At 46.0% G+C, this 18,397-nt stretch overlaps 1 protein-coding gene across 1 annotated transcript; it reads left to right on the top strand.

The window, feature by feature from the left end:
- The first annotated feature begins 3,241 nt into the window (after positions 1-3,241).
- On the top strand, positions 3,242-5,611 carry LOC123073775 (endonuclease 2). The gene is made up of 9 exons (XM_044496812.1): positions 3,242-3,665; positions 3,768-3,942; positions 4,032-4,163; positions 4,281-4,336; positions 4,430-4,513; positions 4,622-4,714; positions 4,793-4,860; positions 5,030-5,103; positions 5,210-5,611. The coding sequence occupies exons 1-9, from the start codon at positions 3,543-3,545 to the stop codon at positions 5,314-5,316; spliced, it is 912 nt and encodes a 303-aa protein (XP_044352747.1). The 5' UTR covers positions 3,242-3,542; the 3' UTR covers positions 5,317-5,611.
- Positions 5,612-18,397: the final 12,786 nt, after the last annotated feature.

The following is an 18,397-nucleotide window of genomic DNA, read 5'->3' as shown; positions in this document are numbered from 1 at the left end:
GACGATGAAGAAGAATGCTGACAGGAGCTTCAGGACCGCCTTGATAGTTTGCCAGAGTCTTCAGGCGATTGATTGCATGATCTCTGTTGATCTTCACCATCAGGAGCCCATGAGCTCTAACACTCTTCCCGAATAGTCTTCTTGAGGCTGAAGCACGAAGAGCTTTCCCTGCTTGTTGGTGAAGCCGGGCACATACAGATGGTCCGATCGCAAGAAGAAATCAATGTTGTCTTTTCCTTTACCGGTGACTATGAGGTCGAACCATGTTGTCGGCGCGACGCAGATGGCGGGATCTACTCCAGATGCGGTTGTCTAGTATCAATCTGCACCAGACATCTTTTTCCTTTGCCAAGCCAAATGCTACTGGACTCCTACTCGTACACGCCAGGCCGCCACCTATATATACTAGGGTCGGGCTCCATAACACATGTATTTTCTACCGAGAGCTGAAAAAAGAGCTATACCCTATATCTTGTGTCACTCTTGTACTTTATGTATCTAGTTTTCACTCAGTTCCATAATCAACTTTGTACAATTTTTACTAACAACATAACATGGAGGGGGTCCCCCCTCCACCATCTTAAGTTTAATGAAAAGCACATCACACCTACTATGGATGTCGGCTAATTTCTAGTATTAGAGGACTAAGAAAATGATATCACCCAGTGACTTAGTGAGACACACCGTTACTTCAAGCATAGCTACTATGGTGTATCACCCACACTTAAGAGGAGGGTAAGTAAGACACCATTTTGATATTAGTTGTGCTTGTTTTGATGGTGGATGCTAAGATGGAAAGGATCCAAGAGCTTGAAGGATTCCATTAAGCATATGTTATTGGTGGTAAAACCGATGATATTCTTGATAATTCGAGGTCCAATGGGAACGAGATATAAAGGCTAGGAATGGAAGGCAATAAATGGTACAGTTCTCATGATGTCAAACAACTATGCAACACAACATCTCCTCACTTTACCTCTGAATTTTTCGTGACAGATCTCAATTTGTCAGCCATTTCCCTAGCCGCATAATATTTTTTTGGCCCAACCCTAGCCGCCCCTCCTCCTCCTGCCCCTCCTCCCTAGCCGCCCCTCCTCCTCTTCCCTTCCTCGCCACCCCTCCGCCTCTTCCCTTCCTCGCCGCCGCCTGAGGCAGCCGTCGGGCAAGCCCGGGGCGCCAAGGATGGTGGCGGCAGGGCCTCGGTTGCCCTGCCTCTGCGTGGGGAACCCTGGATCTGGAGCGGCGGCTCCATTGACAAGGCACGGCCGGCTAGCAACCGTGCGGGCGGTTGATCTGGCGTCCTGGCCGCGCGGGCGGCAGGATCCGGTGGTCGTTGGCGGCTGGCGGCGGTTCTTGCGGTGGCCGGTGCGCGCGATCTGGCGCCTCCCTCCTCCCCTGTTCGGCGTGCAAGCCAGCCTCGTCGGGCTGCGCTTCCTTGGGTAGCCGGTTCTGTATAGGAGGCGCTGCTGGTGGCGGGGATCTAGTTCGGGCGAAATCCCTGGTCGGCCATGGTCGGCCGCATCGACGGCGACGCCTGAGGGCGTCGTTCCCCTCCTTGGAGGCGTCGGTATGGACTGATCCCCTCACTTCCCCTTCCCCTAGGTCTCCCGGGCGAAAGCCCTAACTTTGGGGCGGCGACGGCGCTCACGGCGTTGTTCCCTTCTTGAAGGCGCCGCTTTGGAAACCTTGGGGCTGGGTGGCGCTTGTGGGTGGTGGGCGACGGCGGTGGTGCGGCCCTATCCTAGCATGGATCCGCGTCCATTGCTTGGAGATGGACTCGCGTAGGTGGAGGTCGTCGTTTGGCGTCATGGTGGCGTCGACGGTGGAGGCACCTGCCAAGGTTGGCACCTCAATCTGCTCTGAAGATGGACCAGTGGAAGATGGTGGCGACGACACATGTGAGTGCGTCGGACCGGTTTGTGCCACAGACCCGGTATGTGGCCCGGTCGGGACCTCCGGCTTTAGATGTTAGGCTTAGGTGAGAGGCCTGGGTATTTGGCCCAGCTTGCAAGATGGTGAATTCAGACATATTGTTGTACTGCTTTGTAAGGTCTTCGAGAATAATCAATAAAATGGCCGCATGCATCTCCGAGATGCAGAGGCCGGGGGTCATCCTCCTTTTCTAAAAAAAAAACTCACTCCTTCTATGACCTTTCTACTCTCTTTGCTACATTATGCAGTTGAGGTTTTGCAGGACGTTGATATTGCACGAACACCCATTGAGTTTGGATCCAAAATTTCTATCACTGATGGTGATCCTCTTCCCAAGCATACCAAATACCGTAGCCTCACTAGTGCCTTGCAATATGTAACTATCAGTTGCTTCTGACATTTCCTAAATCTTCTAGCAGGCATGCCTCTTTATGCACACTCCTGGTTCCTCTCACATGAATCTCGTTAGAAGAATCCCGTGCGATGCCAAAGGTACAATTGACCATAGCAATACACATTCAACCTTCTGATTGTCCGTCTCTTGTTGTCATATCTAACGCAATCGTCAGGAGAGTTGAGCAGTGGTGACACATTCAAGCTATGTGGTTAATCAACTACACAACATTTCAACAAAAAGCCCGTAAGTACATGTAAAAAATTATGCAAGAGCTAGTATAAAATTTGTAAACACACATGTGTTTGACATCACAGGTTTTAATGGACACCACATGCTTGACTTCCTAGCACTGCCACCGGAGTTGAGTATGTCGATGCTTGTCATGAGGTGATAACTTTTTTTTAGCTTCGCACTAATGCTCACAACATAAATACTTCCATGTCAAAATCGTTTTTCGTCATATAACAACACACAGATATTTAGCTAGTAAGCAAGGGTAGCCACCGAAGCAAACATTTTAGTTGCCCCAATACAGCAATCCCGATTACTCCCTCCGTTCCTAAATATTTGTCTTTTTAAAGATTTCAAATGGACTATCACATACGGATGTATATAAACATATTTTAGTGTACATTCACTCATTTTGCTCCGTATGTAGTCACTTATTGAAATGTCTAAAAGACAAATATTTATGAACGGAGGGAGTAATATATAGTATTATTTTGACAAATGAAGTCTTTCTTTTTTATCTTTTAAATAAACATGCATAAATGAAATCTGGTACTCTCTCCATATCTTTTATAAATAGCTAGGAGTAATATAGTAAGATACTGTATATATCAGCCTAAATGAGCAAAATTTAATGTCGACCCATCCACCTAAAAAAAAACCCCTCCACGCAGCTCACAAGCGACGCTCACGCATTATGGGCTTGGGTATGAACATGGTAGGCATTTTCAGCATGGTGTGAACGTCCACCCCAAAAGAAAGAAAACATTCATGGTGTGAACCTGATTCATGGCCGGCATTGATTGGCAGGATATCGCGCGCTTTACTGCGTACGCTGTCCGCTCCAAAGATTGCTCCTCTTTCCTTTCCTGAACGCGCCCGCATTTACACGCCGCATCCAAAAAATTCTGCTTAAAAGACGCGGCAGAGAAGAGATCCGTCATCATCTCTCATTCTCTCCGTCTCCGTTTCCGGTGACGCCGCGATGCAGGGTCGTCAGGCCGGCACGGCGCTCCTGCTCCTGGTCGGCGTCGTCGTCGCGGCCCTCCCCGCGCCGTCGCTCGGCTGGGGCGTCGACGGCCACCTCATCATCTGCCAGATCGCGCAGGTACACTTGCTTTCTGAATCTTGTCGCGTGGTGTGAAGTTGCGAGCAGGCTGTGTGATTCACTGATCGAGTGGGTGATGGTGGTGCGTGTGCTTTCTTGCAGGCGCGGCTGAGCGACGCGGCGGCGAAGGCGGTGAGCGAGCTGCTGCCGTCGGGCGCCGGCGGCAACCTGAGCAGCCTCTGCTCCTGGGCCGACAGGGTCAGGTTCAGGTACCACTGGTCGGCGCCGCTCCACTTCATCGACGTCCCCGACAACGTCTGCAGCTACTCCTACGACAGTAAGTTACCCACACTCTGCACTTTGACTGAAACTGACTGCAGGAAAAGGGTCCTGATCTTTGCACCGGTCTGTGTGTTGCTGTCTCAGGGGACTGCAAGGACGAGGACGGCGTCAAGGGCCGCTGCGTCGCCGGCGCCATCAACAACTACACCTCCCAGCTCCTCACCTACGGATCATCATCGCTGTCGCCATCTTCTAAATCTTCCTCTTCCGGCCAATGTAATGCTCTGTTAGATCCTACAAACATCAGCACTTTTTTCTCTCTTTTGAACTGAACAGCACATTTTGGGTGAATTACTGAAGATACCGTGTTTTTCTCTGTGTGGAACACTGCAGATAACCTTACAGAAGCGCTCCTGTTCCTCTCACACTTCATGGGAGACATCCACCAGGTACTACTCCTTCCAAACCTCAACTGCCTGAATTTTGCTAGTGTTCTTGTTGCGGTTGCAAGTTCAGGCAGCTGATGCTTCTTGTTTATGTAGCCACTGCATTGTGGTTTTGCTTCTGACAGAGGCGGGAACACCATCGACGTCCACTGGTACAGGAGGAAGACCGTCCTCCACCATGTAAGCCTCATCTAGTAGTTCAGACTTCAGAACGAACCCTGTGAAATGTATCATTCTGACCAAAAAATGTGGCTATAATTTTCCCGTCTGGTCTTTGTATGTCGTCAGGTTTGGGATGTGAGCATCATCCAGACGGCGGAGAAGGACTACTACGACGAAGGCGCGGGCGAATTCGTCGACGCGCTGAACAAGAACATAACGGTGCGGACTTGTTCTGAAGATTGTTTTGTATATTTCTGATACTATAGTAACTGACGCTGATCGATTGAGTGGTTGCAGGGGGCGTGGTCGGACAAAGTGCAGGAATGGGAGGAGTGCGCCAAGAACCAGACGGCGTGCCCTGACAAGTACGTTTGCTTGGCTGCGTTTTTTATTTTTACAAAGGGAAAAATATAAGAAATCTTCAGTATTTACTCGGTTATCTATAATTAGGAGCGCATAAATAAGTATTTATGGTAGTTAATATTCTAAAATATCGCATTTAAGGGTCTGATCGATCTCATCCAACTCTGCAAGATATGGGTCGGAGAGCATCACCGCGGCATGCGACTCGGCGTACAAGGGCGTGACAGAAGATTCAACGCTGAGTGGTATGTGTGTCTGCTTAAACTGACGTTCAACGTAGGACCATCATCTCCTGATTGGTTGATTGATTGAGTAACTAAACTAAATGACCACTGTATTTGTCGGCTGCAGATGAGTATTTCGGGAGTAGACTGCCGGTGGTGAACCTGAGGCTGGCGCAAGGCGGCGTCCGATTGGCGGCTACGCTCAACAGGATATTCGGTCAATCCAAGGCTTAGTGATTATTATGTCGCTTTTTATAGACTGCAAGTGACCTTTTAAGAGGTAATATCACCGGGAGTCACACAACTTGCATTCGATGTTCAATTTGGTTACAAAACTTGTAAAATACAGAATTTATGGTCACATAACTTGTCATCACGTGCGAATACGGTCACTTCGTCCGTATCTGGACGTATCCCGTGCTTACGTGGCATGCCAGCTGGGTTGTGGCCCACTGACAGTGACTGAAAAAAAATTGTGCAACACGCCCACGTATCTTTTTGCAGAAACAACCCTCACTCTATATTTGAACATACAGAAGACCCCATCAGCACGTATGGATCCCACTTGTCTGCATGATGCGGGTGAGAGAAATGAGAAATAAAAAGGGAGCAGGTGGGGATTCAAACGCAAGACTTACGATACACGCAAACACTAGCGAACCACCACACCAAAGACAATTCCATGCTTACCAAGAGATACATTCGCTTTTTGACTGGTTCCGATTTCGCAGGTTCGGGCACAAAAATACTTTTACAAAAAAAAAATCTATTTTTGCCAGAAATTTTCAAATGTAGTTCAAATTATAAAACGCTTCAAAATGTATAATGTTAACCCAAAATGTAACAAACTTGTTCATGAGCAAGATCCTTTTTTCGATTTCATTTTTTGGAAGGGGCTGCAAAATTCGGTTTACGAAATATCTCGGCAATCCCGGGTTTTTTTGCCCGGAATTTTGAAGTCATTTTTAATGTCTAAATATATTTAGTTTAAAACATTACTTTAAATGTGCTTCCTGTACAGTGGTCAGCCTGACTCATTTCTTATAGAAAGTCGTGAATCCAATTCATTGTTGCGGCACCGAGAGCAATATTTTAAATAACACAATTTTTAAATGAGCGTGAATAATACATTTTTTTTTTCCAAAAAGAGGGTCTGATATTGTATGCCTATCTAAGGATTTAAGTTATGTCCATGTATTTTTTGAACTAGCTTCTCTTGTTTAAATTCAAAAATTTCGGCCTCTAACAATTTTCCTCTTAACAGAAATTCATTCCAAAAAAATATATTTGGATACGAGTAGTCGTCATTGCAAAAATATAAAATTCAGTGTCTCTCTTTATGAACACAAATAGGTGCTTGGTGCAGTGGTTAGCTCATGTGCGGCCATGTTCAAGGTAAGATCAACTCCGTCAGGCACCTTTTCTGGAAAAATTATCCAAGTGCGGGTGAAGAACCCATGGTTGACCGACTGACAGGTGGGCTCTGCGTAGATTAGCCTAACATGTTAGTGTCCCACTGACTTGTGGCCCCAATCCTAAATTATCTAGTTAGACTATAAACCTTAATAACCAGTTAGTGGCATGTGGCCCCATTTATCGGATTGACCAAGAAAAGTTGACAGCGTTGACCACAATCCTGTTGCACCCGTCATTCACTTGAGGCTTATATGTGTATAATTAAATATTTATTAGTCGATGGCCTCCTTTAAAAAAAAATTAGTAGTGCACTTCTAAGGTCAACATGCGCTGGTGAGGTGGATTTACATGCGAGTGTATTATTAGGTGGTCGTGGGTTTCAAAACTATCGGCTGAAGCCTTTTTTATTTTATTTGAGGAACTTTATGCGTAATTAAATAAAATCAAGGGGCTTATGTGTAAAAACGCATTGCTTATCCCACGCCGGCAGGGGACACGCGGGTAGACAGCTGGAGTAACCGTATTTGCACCGAAACACAAGTTAGATGACTAGAAAACCGTATTTTTAAAGTTTTAGCACCAAACTGCACATCCGACACAAATTATGTGACTACCAGTGATATTACCTCATCTTTTAACTTGGCACAGATGATGCTGGTCGAGTTGGTGCTGCTCATTTTTCTATTGAAATGTTGAAATAAAGTGGACAGATCTTGGGCCAACTGGAAATGGATGCATTGCACACGGCCTGATGATATCATGGCCCACTACATGTGAAGACGGCCTGTCACAACTATACTTGTGCGTATGTTGGGCCGGGGCGGGCTGGAAAAAGCCTGGCGCCGAAAACCTAGGTCTGAGCCTGGCCCGGCCATCGGGCTCGAGCTCGAAAAATCCTGACATGGCCTGGTCGCTCCGGCCTGACTACGGCTAAAATTTTGATTTTCGCAAGCGCGAGCCCGGCCTAATCTGTCCGTCGGGCTCAATTTTCCAGGCCTGAGCCTGGCCCGATGGCACGATCAGGCCCCGCCCGGCTCGGGATTTTCGGCCCAGGTCGGGTCAGGTCGTCCGGGCTGGCCTGCTCATGACCAGGTATAGTCACGACCTGGTTTATAGGGAGTCACTCATCAGCGGGTATCCTTCGCAGCAGGCACCTGCTGGCTCGTAAGGGCAACTCCAACGGGGCAACCCATTTTAGTAGACTGGGGGTGGGTGATCACGAAGATCTGATAGTCGCCGAAGGTGCAGAACTTAGGGTGATCGGATCGCCTAGAGGAAAGAAACCCTAGACCCGCTAGGGGAAAACCCCTATTCTACTAACGAGGCCCGTGGGCGTCACCTTGTTAACACACACAACATGTGTTAAATAGGAGATCCTAATGATTACGTACCCACCCTAGCCTGTGCAATCTATTAGCTGAATTATCTCAAGCTCATGAGCACATAGATGAAATTAGTAAACCAACAAACATTTACCAAGATATCTCTGAGACTCGAAAGCTCTACAAGCATGTACAAGATATTTAGATATATTGAATAGACAAGCATGCCGCAATAGATATGTGTCACAAATTATTTCATGGAGAAATGTGATTATGTTTACCTTCAGTTGCTTTGGTTAGATTTAGAGGCAAATTCTGGACTAGCTATTGACTTTCTTAAATTGTGGCAAGATAAAACTCAAGTAGCATACTTTTCATGGAACACAATTGTATTTCACATTGGAATTGTTTAACACAAAACAATGTATTTAATGTTGGGCATCATAAGTGGTCAATTATGTTGGTGAGTTCAAACAGGATAAATTGTATGCTAGTGGGAGTATCACTAGAAAATAACATATATTTAGTGAGAAAGTGAGTTATAGGAGGTAAAAATGCTTAGTATAAATAGGTGAGAACCATTTATTCTTATTCTTTGTGCCCATAGCTTGCTGGAAGGAATCTCAAAACCTGGAAGTGAAATGCTTCCACCGTCTGAGGAGATCAATTGAGGAATACCATGCAAGGAGACCACTTTAGAAGGGTACAATTCTGCCAACTGAGCTGTTGTGATTGACTCCTTGACTGGTAAGAGGTGAGCGACTTTAGTGAGCTTATCAATGACCATGAAGATAGCATCATTCCCTTTCTTGGATTTGGGAAAACCAGTGACAAAATCCATCTCCATGTGATTGAATTTCCACTCAGGAATAGGGAGAGGTTGAAGGAGTCCTGCCGGATGATGGTGTTTCGTCTTCACTCTACGGCAAACATCACACTCGTTGACAAACTGAGCAATCTCACGTTTCATACGAGTCTACCAGAAAGTTTTCTTGAGATCATGATACACATTGGAGCTGCCTGGATGGATGGAAAGGAGGAAATTATGTGGTTCATCCATTATGACTTTTCTCATATCACCCATGGGTACCACAAGCCGGTCCTCAAGGAACAAGGTGTCTTTGTCATCGATGTGATATCACTTGTACTTGGGAATTGAAGGAAATATGACCTAGAGGCAATAATAAAGTTATTATTTTATATTTCTTTATTCATGATAAAGGTTTATTATTTATGCTAGAATTGTATTGATTGGAAACTTAAATACATGTGTGTATACATAAACAAATACGTGTCCCCAGTAAACCTCTACTAGACTAGCTCGTTGATCAAAGATGGTTAAGGTTTCCTAACCATAGACATGTGTTTTCATTTGATAACGGGATCACATCATTAGGAGAATGATGTGATGGAGAAGACCCATCCGTTAGCTTAGCATATTGATCGTTCAGTTTATTGATATTGCTTTCTTCATGTCAAATACATATTCCTCCGACTATGAGATTATGCAACTCCCGGATACCGGAGGAATACCTTGTGTGCTATCAAACGTCACAACATAACTGGATGATCATAAATATGCTCTACAGGTATCTCTGAAAGTGTTTGTTGAGTTGGCATAGATCGAGATTAGGATTTGTCACTCCGAGTATCGGAGAGGTATCTCTGGGGCCTCTCGGTAATACACATCATAAGCTTGCAAGCAAATGACTAAGGAGTTAGTTATGATATGATGTATTACGGAACGAGTACAGAGACTTGCCGGTAACGAGATTGAACTAGGTATGAAGATACCGACGATCGAATATCGGAAAATTAACATACCGATGGACAAAGGGAATTACGTATGTTGTCATAACGGTTCGACCGATAAAGATATTCGTAGAATATGTAGGAGCCAATATGGGCATCCAGGTTCCGCTATTGGTTATTGACCGGAGAGGTGTCTCGGTCATGTCCACATAGTTCTCGAACCCGTAGTGTCCGCACGCTTAATGTTCGTTGACGATATAGTGTTATATGATTTGGTGACTGAATGTTGTTCGAAGTCTTAGATTAGATCATGGACATGACGAGGAGTCTTGAAATGGTCGAGAGGTAAAGATTGATATATAGGACGATTGTATTCGGACACCAGAAGAGTTTCAGGATGCACCGGGTAGCCATCGGGTCACCGGAAGGGGTTCCGGACACCTCCCGGTAGGTATATGGGCTTAATGGGCCAAGGGAGGGACAGACCAACCCACAGGGGGCTGGTGCGCCCCTCTCCCTGTCCGGCCAGCCCTAGGGAAGGAAAATGGGGAGGGCTAGCCCCTCCTGCCTTTCCCTCTCATGGGACAAAGGAAAAGGAGGGGGGGGGGGGGCGCCTCCCTCCCCTGCCTTTCCCCGGCACCTATACATGGCAGGGGGCGGCGGCTAGGGGCAGGACCCCAAGTGGGATTCGGCTCCACTTGGGGTGCCTCCAGTTTTCCTCCTCCCTCCCCCACCTATATATATGTGGGAGGGGGGCGCCTAACACACCCAGAACATTATCTTAGCCGTGTGCGGCACCCCCTCCACCGTTTACACCCCGGTCATATTTTCGTAGTGCTTAGGCGAAGCCCTGCGGAGATAGCTTCACCATCATCGTCACCACGCCGTCGTGCTGCCGGAACTCATCTACTACCTTGCCGTATTGCTGGATCAAGAAGGTGGAGGACGTCACCGAGCTAAACGTGTGCAAAACTGTTGGGAAACGTAGCAATAATTCAAAATTTTCCTACGTGTCACCAAGACCAATCTAGGAGATGCTAGCAACGAGAGAGAGGGAGTGCATCTTCATACCCTTGAAGATCGCTAAGCGGAAGCTTTACAAGAACGCGGTTGATGGAGTCGTACTCGCGGCGATTCAAATCACGGAAGATCCGATCTAGCGCCGAACGGACGGCGCCTCTGCGTTCAATACACGTACAGCCCGGGGACGTCTCCTCCTTCTTGATCCAGCAAGGGGAGATGAGAAGTTGAGGGAGAACTCCAGCAGCACGACGACATGGTGGCAATGGAGCTCGTGGTTCTCCTGTAGAGCTTCGCTAAGCACTACGGAGGAGAAGGAGGAGGTGTATGAGGAGGGAGGGCTGCGCCAGGGAAGAGGTGCAACTGCCCTCCCACCCCTCCACTATATACAGGGGCAAGGGGAGAGGGGAGGCGCCCTAGGGTTTCCCCTAGGGGGCGGCGGCCAAGCAGATTGGATCTCCCTAGGGAAAATCCTAGGGAGACTTGCCCCCCAAGCCAAGCAGGTGGAGGCTTGCCTCCCAAGCTAGGTGGAGGCGCCCCACCTCCCCAAGTAACGTGGGAAAGGGTGTGGGGGGGGGGGGGGGCGCACCACCCCTTAGTGGGCTGGTTTGCCCCTTCCCCTTTGGCCCATGAGGCCCTCCAACACTTGCCGGGGCTCCCGAAACACCTTTCGGTCATGCTGGCCATAGCCTGGTACCCCCGGAACACTTCCGGACTCCAATACCCTTCGTCCAATATATCGATCTTCACCGCCGGACCATTCCGGAACTCCTCGTGATGTCCGGGATCTCATCCGGGACTCCGAACAACCTTCGGTAACCACATACAATTTCCCATAACAACTCTAGCATCACCGAACCTTAAGTGTGTAGACCCTACGGGTTCGGGAACCATGCAGACATGACCGAGACACCTCTCCGGCCAATAACCAATAGCGGGATCTGGATACCCATATTGGCTCCCACATGTTCCACGATGATCTCATCGGATGAACCACGATGTCGGGGATTCAATCAATCCCGTATACAATTCCCTTTGTCTATCGGTATGTTACTTGCCCGAGATTCGATCGTCGGTATCCCAATACCTCGTTCAATCTCGTTACCGGCAAGTCACTTTACTCGTTATGTAACGCATGATCCCGTGGCTAACTCATTAGTCACATTGAGCTCATTATGATGATGCATTACCGAGTGGGCCCAGAGATACCTCTCCGTCATACGGAATGACAAATCCCAGTCTCGATTCGTGCCAACCCAACAGACACTTTCGGAGATACCTGTAGTGCACCTTTATAGCCACCCAGTTACGTTGTGACGTTTGATACACCCAAAGCATTCCTACGGTATCTGGGAGTTGCACAATCTCATGGTCTAAGGAAATGATACTTGACATTAGAAAAGCTCTAGCAAACGAACTACACGATCTTGTGCTATGCTTAGGATTGGGTCTTGTCCATCACATCATTCTCCTAATGATGTGATCCCGTTATCAATGACATCCAATGTCCATGGTCAGGAAACCATAACCATCTATTGATCAACGAGCTAGTCAACTAGAGGCTTACTAGGGACATGTTGTGGTCTATGTATTCACACATGTATTACGGTTTCCAGTTAATACAATTATAGCATGAACAATAGACAATTATCATGAACAAGGAAATACAATAATAACCATTTTATTATTGCCTCTAGGGCATATTTCCAACAGTCTCCCACTTGCACTAGAGTCAATAATCTAGTTCACATCACCATGTGATTAACACTCAAAGTTCACATCGCCATGTGACTAATACCCAAGAGTTTACTAGAGTCAATAATCTAGTTCACATCACCATGTGATTAACACTCAATGAGTTCTAGGGTTTGATCATGTTATGCTTACGAGAGAGGTTTTAGTCAACGAGTCTGCAACATTCAGATCCGTGTGTGCTTTACAAATCTCTATGTCATCTTGTAGATGCAGCTACCACGCGCTACTTGGAGCTGTTCCAAATAACTGCTCTACTATACGAATCCGGTTTACTACTCAGAGTCATCCGGATTAGTGTCAAAGTTTGCATCGTCGTAACCCTTTACGATGAACTCTTTTACCACCTCCATAATCGAGAAAATTCCTTAGTCCACTAGTTACTAAGGATAAGTTCGACCGCTGTCATGTGATCCATTCCTGGATCACTATTGTACCCCTTGACTAACTCATGGCAAGGCACACTTCAGGTGCGGTACACAGCATAGCATATTGTAGAGCCTACGTCTAAAGCATAGGGGACGACCTTCGTACTTTCTCTCTCTTCTGCCGTGGTCAGGTCTTGAGTCTTACTCAATACTCACACCTTGTAACACAACCAAGAACTCCTTCTTTGCTGATCTATTTTGAACTCCTTCAAAATCTTGTCACGGTATGTATTCATTTGAAAGTACTATTGAGCGTTTTTGATCTATCCTTATAGATCTTGATGCTCAATGTTCAAGTAGCTTAATCCAGGTTTTCCATTGAAAAACACTTTTCAAATAACCCTGTAAGCTTTCCAGAAATTCTACATCATTTCTGATCAACAATATGTTAACAACATATACTCATCAAAAATTCTACAGTGCTCCCACTCACTTCTTTGGAAATACAAGTTTCTCATAAACTTTGTATAAACCCAAAATCTTTGATCATCTCATCAAAGCATATATTCCAACTCCGAGATGCTTACTCCAGTCCTTAGAAGGATTGCTGGAGCTTTGCATACTTGTTAGCATCTTTTAGGATTGACAAAACCTTCTGGTTGTATCACATACAACCTTTCCTCAAGAAAATCGTCGAGGAAACAATGTTTTGACATCCTATCTGCAAGATTTCATAAACAATGCAGTAACTGCTAATATAAATCCAACAGACTCTTAGCATCGCTACGAGTGAGAAAGTCTCATCGTAGTCAACTCCTTGAACTTGTCGGAAATCATCTTAACGACAAGTCGAGCTTTCTTAATGGTGACACTTACCATCATTGTCCGTCTTCCTTTTAAAATCCATCTGCACCCAGCAGCCTTACGACCATCAAGTAGTTCTTCCAAAGTCTATACTTTGTTTTTATACATGGATCCTCTCTCGGATTTTATGGCCTCGAGCCATTCGTCAGAATCTGGGCCCACCATCGCTTCTCCATAGCTCGTAGGTTCATTGTTGTCTAGCAACATGACTTCCAAGACAGGATTACGTACCACTCTGAAGTAGTACGCATCCTTGTCGACCTACGAGGTTTGGTAGTGACTTGATCCGAAGTTTCATGATCACTATCATAAGTTTCCACTTCAATTGGTGTAGGTGCCACAGGAACAACTTCCTGTGCCCTGCTACACACTAGTTGAAGTGACGGTTCAATAACCTCATCAAGTCTCCACCATGCTCCCACTTAATTCTTTCGAGAGAAACTTTTCCTCGAGAAAGGACCCGTTTCTAGAAACAATCACTTTTGCTTCTGGATCTGAAATAGGAGGTATACCCAACTGTTTTGGGTATTCTATGAAGATGCATTTATCCGCTTTGGGTTCGAGCTTATCAACCTGAAACTTTTTCACATAAGCGTCGCAGCCCCAAACTTTTAAGAAACGACAACTTAGGTTTCTCTAAACCATAGTTCATACGGTGTCGTCTCAACGGAATTGCGTGGTGCCCTATTTAAAGTGAATGCGGTTGTCTCTAATGCCTAGCCCATAAACGATAGCGGTAATTCGATAAGAGACATCATGGTATGCACCATATCCAATAGGGTGCAGTTATGATGTTCGGACACACCATCACACTATGGTGTTCCAGGCAGTATTAGTTGTGAAACAATTTCCACAATATCTTAATTGTGTGCCAAACTCGTAACTCAGATATTCATCTCTATGATCATATCACAGACATTTTATCCTCTTGTCACGACGATCTTCAACTTCACCCTGAAATTACTTGAACCTTTCAATAATTCAGACTTGTGTTTCATCAAGTAAATATACTCAGCATCTACTCAAATCATCTATGAAGTAAGAACATAACGATATCCACTGCATGCCTCAGCACTCATTGGACTGCACACATCAAAATGTATTACTTCCAACAAGTTGCTTTCTTGTTCCATCTTACTGAAAACGAGGCCTTTCAGTCATCTTGCCCATGTGGTATGATTTGCATGTCTCAAGTGATTCAAAATCAAGTGAGTCCAAACGATCCATCTGTATGGACTTTCTTCATGCATATATACTAGTAGACATGGTTCGCATGTCTCAATCTTTTAAAAAACGAGTGAGTCCAAAGATCCATCAACATGGAGCTTCTTCATGCGTTTTATACCAATATGACTCAAGTGGCAGTGCCACAAGTATGTGGTACTATCATTACTATCTTATATCTTTTGGCATGAACATGTGTATCACTACGATCGAGATTCAATAAACCATTCATTTTAGGTGCAAGACCATTGAAGTTATTATTCAAATAGACAGAGTAACCATTATTCTCCTTAAATGAATAACCGTATTGCGATAAACATAATCCAATCATGTCTATGCTCAACGTAAACACCAAATAACAATTATTTAGGTTTAACACCAATCTCGATGGTAGAGGGAGCATGCGATGCTTGATCACATCAACCTTGGAAACACTTCCAACACATATCGTCATCTCACCTTTAGCTAGTCTCCGTTTATTCCGTAGCCTTTTATTTCGAGTTACCAACACTTAGCAACCGAACCGGTATCTAATACCCTGGTGCTACTAGGAGTACTAGTAAAGTACACATTAATATAATGTATATCTAATATACTTCTGTCGACCTTGCCTGCCTTCTCATCTACCAAGTATCTAGGGTAGTTCTGCTTCAGTGACCGTTCCCCTCATTACAGAAGCACTTAGTCTCGGGTTTGGGTTCTACTTGGGTTTCTTCACTAGAGCAGCAACTGATTTGCCGTTTCATGAAGTATCCCTTCTTGCCCTTGCCCTTCTTGAAACTAGTAGTTTTACTAACCATCAACAATTGATGCTCCTACTTGATATCTACTTTCGCGGTGTCAAACATCGCGAATAGCTCAAGGATCATCATATCTATCCCTGATATGTTATAGTTCATCACGAAGCTCCAGTAGCTTGGTGGCAGTGACTTTGGAGAACCATCACTATCTCATCTGGAAGACAATTCCCACTCGATTCAAGCGATTGTAGTACCCAGACAATCCGAGCACATGCTCGACGATTGAGCTTTTCTCCCTTAGTTTGCAGGCTTAAGAAACTTGTCGGAGGTCTCACACCTCTTGACATGGGCACGAGCCTAAAATCCCAATTTCAGCTCTTGGAACATCTCATATGTTCCGCGATGTTTCAAAATGTCTTCGGTGCCTCAATTCTAAACCGTTTAACATTACGTACTGAACTATCACGTAGTCATCAAAACATGCATGTCAGATGTTCGCAACATCCACAAACGACGCTCGAGGTTCAGCACACCGAGCGGTGCATTAAGGACATAAGCCTTCTGTGCAGCAATGAGGACAATCCTCAGTTTATGGACCCAGTCCGCATAATTGCTACTACCAACTTTCAACTAAATTTTCTCTAGGAACATATCTTAGTAGAACTAAAGCGTAAGCTACGACATAATTTGCAAAGACCTTTTGACTATGTTCATGATAATTAAGTTCATCTAATCAAATTATTTAATGAACTCCCACTCAGATAGACATCCCTCTAGTCATCGAAGTGATACATGATCCGAGTCAACTAGGCCGTGTCCGATCATCACGTGAGACGTACTAGTCATCATCGGTGAACATCTCCATGTTGATCGTATCTACTATACGACTCATGTTCGACCTTTCGGTCTCTTGTGTTCCGAGGCCATGTCTATACATGCTAGGCTCGTCAAGTCAACCTAAGTGTTTCGCATGTGTAAATCTGGCTTACACCCGTTGTATGCGAACGTTAGAATCTATCACACCCGATCATCACGTGGTGCTTCGAAACAACGAACCTTCGCAACGGTGCACAGTTAGGGGAACACATCTCTTGAAATTTTAGTGAGGGATCATCTATTTATGCTACCATCGTTCTAAGCAAATAAGATGTAAACATGACAAACATCACATGCAAATCATAAAGTGACATGATATGGCCAATATCATCTTGCGCCTTTTGATCTCCATCTTTGAGGCGCGGCATGATCACCTTCGTCACCGACATGACACCATGATCTCCATCATCATGATCTCCATCATCGTGTCTTCATGAAGTTGTCTCGCCAACTATTACTTCTACTACTATGGCTAACGGTTAGCAATTAAGTAAAGTAATTACATGGCGTTTTTCATTGACACGCAGGTCATACAATAAATTAAGACAACTCCTATGGCTCCTGCCGGTTGTCATACTCATCGACATGCAAGTCGTGATTCCTATTACAAGAACATGATCAATCTCATACATCACATATATAATTCATCACATCCTTTTGGCCATATCACATCACATAGCATACCCTGCAAAAACAAGTTAGACGTCCTCTAATTGTTGTTGCATGTTTTACGTGGCTGCTATGAGTTTCTAGCAAGAACGTTTCTTACCTACGCAAAAGCCACAACGGTGATATGCCAATTGCTATTTACCCTTCATAAGGACCCTCTTCATCGAATCCGATCCGACTAAAGTGGGAGAGACAGACACCCGCTAGCCACCTTATGCATCAAGTGCATGTCAATCGGTGGAACCTGTCTCACGTAAGAGTACGTGTAAGGTCGGTCCGGGCCGCTTCATCCCACAATGCCGCCGAATCAAGATAAGACTAGTAACGGTAAGCAAATTGAACAAATCATCGCGCACAACTACTTTGTGTTCTACTCGTGCATAGAATCTACGCTTAGACCTAGCTCATGATGCCACTGTTGGGAACGTAGCAATAATTCAAAATTTTCCTACGTGTCACCAAGACCAATCTAGGAGATGCTAGCAACGAGAGAGAGGGAGTGCATCTTCATACCCTTGAAGATTGCTAAGCGGAAGCGTTACAAGAACGCGGTTGATGGAGTCGTACTCGCGGCGATTCAAATCGCGGAAGATCCGATCTAGCGCCGAACGGACGGCGCCTCCGCGTTCAACACACGTACAACCCAGGGATGTCTCCTCCTTCTTGATCCAGCAAGGGGAGAGGAGAAGTTGAGGGAGAACTCCAGCAGACGACAGCATGGTGGCAATGGAGCTCGTGGTTCTCCTGCAGAGCTTCGCTAAGCACTACGGAGGAGAAGGAGGAGGTGTATGAGGAGGGAGGGCTGCGCCAGGGAAGAGGTGCAACTGCCCTCCCACCCCTCCACTATATATAGGGGCAAGGGGAGAGGGGAGGCGCCCTAGGGTTTCCCCTAGGGGGCGGCGGCCAAGCAGATTGGATCTCCCTAGGGAAAATCCTAGGGAGACTTGCCCCCCAAGCCAAGCAGGTGGAGGCTTGCCTCCCAAGCCAGGTGGAGGCGCCCCACCTCCCCAAGTAACGTGGGAAAGGGTGTGGGGGGCGCACCACCCCTTAGTGGGCTGGTTTGCCCCTTCCCCTTTGGCCCATGAGGCCCTCCAACACTTGCCGGGGCTCCCGAAACACCTTTCGGTCATGCTGGCCATAGCCTGGTACCCCCGGAACACTTCCGGACTCCAATACCCTTCGTCCAATATATCGATCTTCACCGCCGGACCATTCCGGAACTCCTCGTGATGTCCGGATCTCATCCGGGACTCCGAACAACCTTCGGTAACCACATACTATTTCCCATAACAACTCTAGCGTCACCGAACCT

This window comes from Triticum aestivum, chromosome 3D (assembly GCF_018294505.1).
Source record: "Triticum aestivum cultivar Chinese Spring chromosome 3D, IWGSC CS RefSeq v2.1, whole genome shotgun sequence".
In the NCBI taxonomy this organism is placed as follows: domain Eukaryota; kingdom Viridiplantae; phylum Streptophyta; class Magnoliopsida; order Poales; family Poaceae; genus Triticum; species Triticum aestivum.
The sequence above is the reverse complement of the archived record's forward strand: the minus strand, read 5'-3'. Positions and strand labels throughout refer to the sequence as shown.

What these genes read in the sequence shown, in the direction of transcription:
- LOC123073775 (XM_044496812.1), top strand. Translation starts at nt 3,543, where the DNA reads ATGCAGGGTCGTCAGGCCGGCACGGCGCTCCTGCTCCTGGTCGGCGTC. An exon ending in GGAAGACCGTCCTCCACCAT is followed by an intron (nt 4,514 to 4,621) that starts GTAAGCCTCATC and finishes GTATGTCGTCAG; the next exon opens with GTTTGGGATGTGAGCATCAT. An exon ending in CGCTGAACAAGAACATAACG is followed by an intron (nt 4,715 to 4,792) that starts GTGCGGACTTGT and finishes GAGTGGTTGCAG; the next exon opens with GGGGCGTGGTCGGACAAAGT.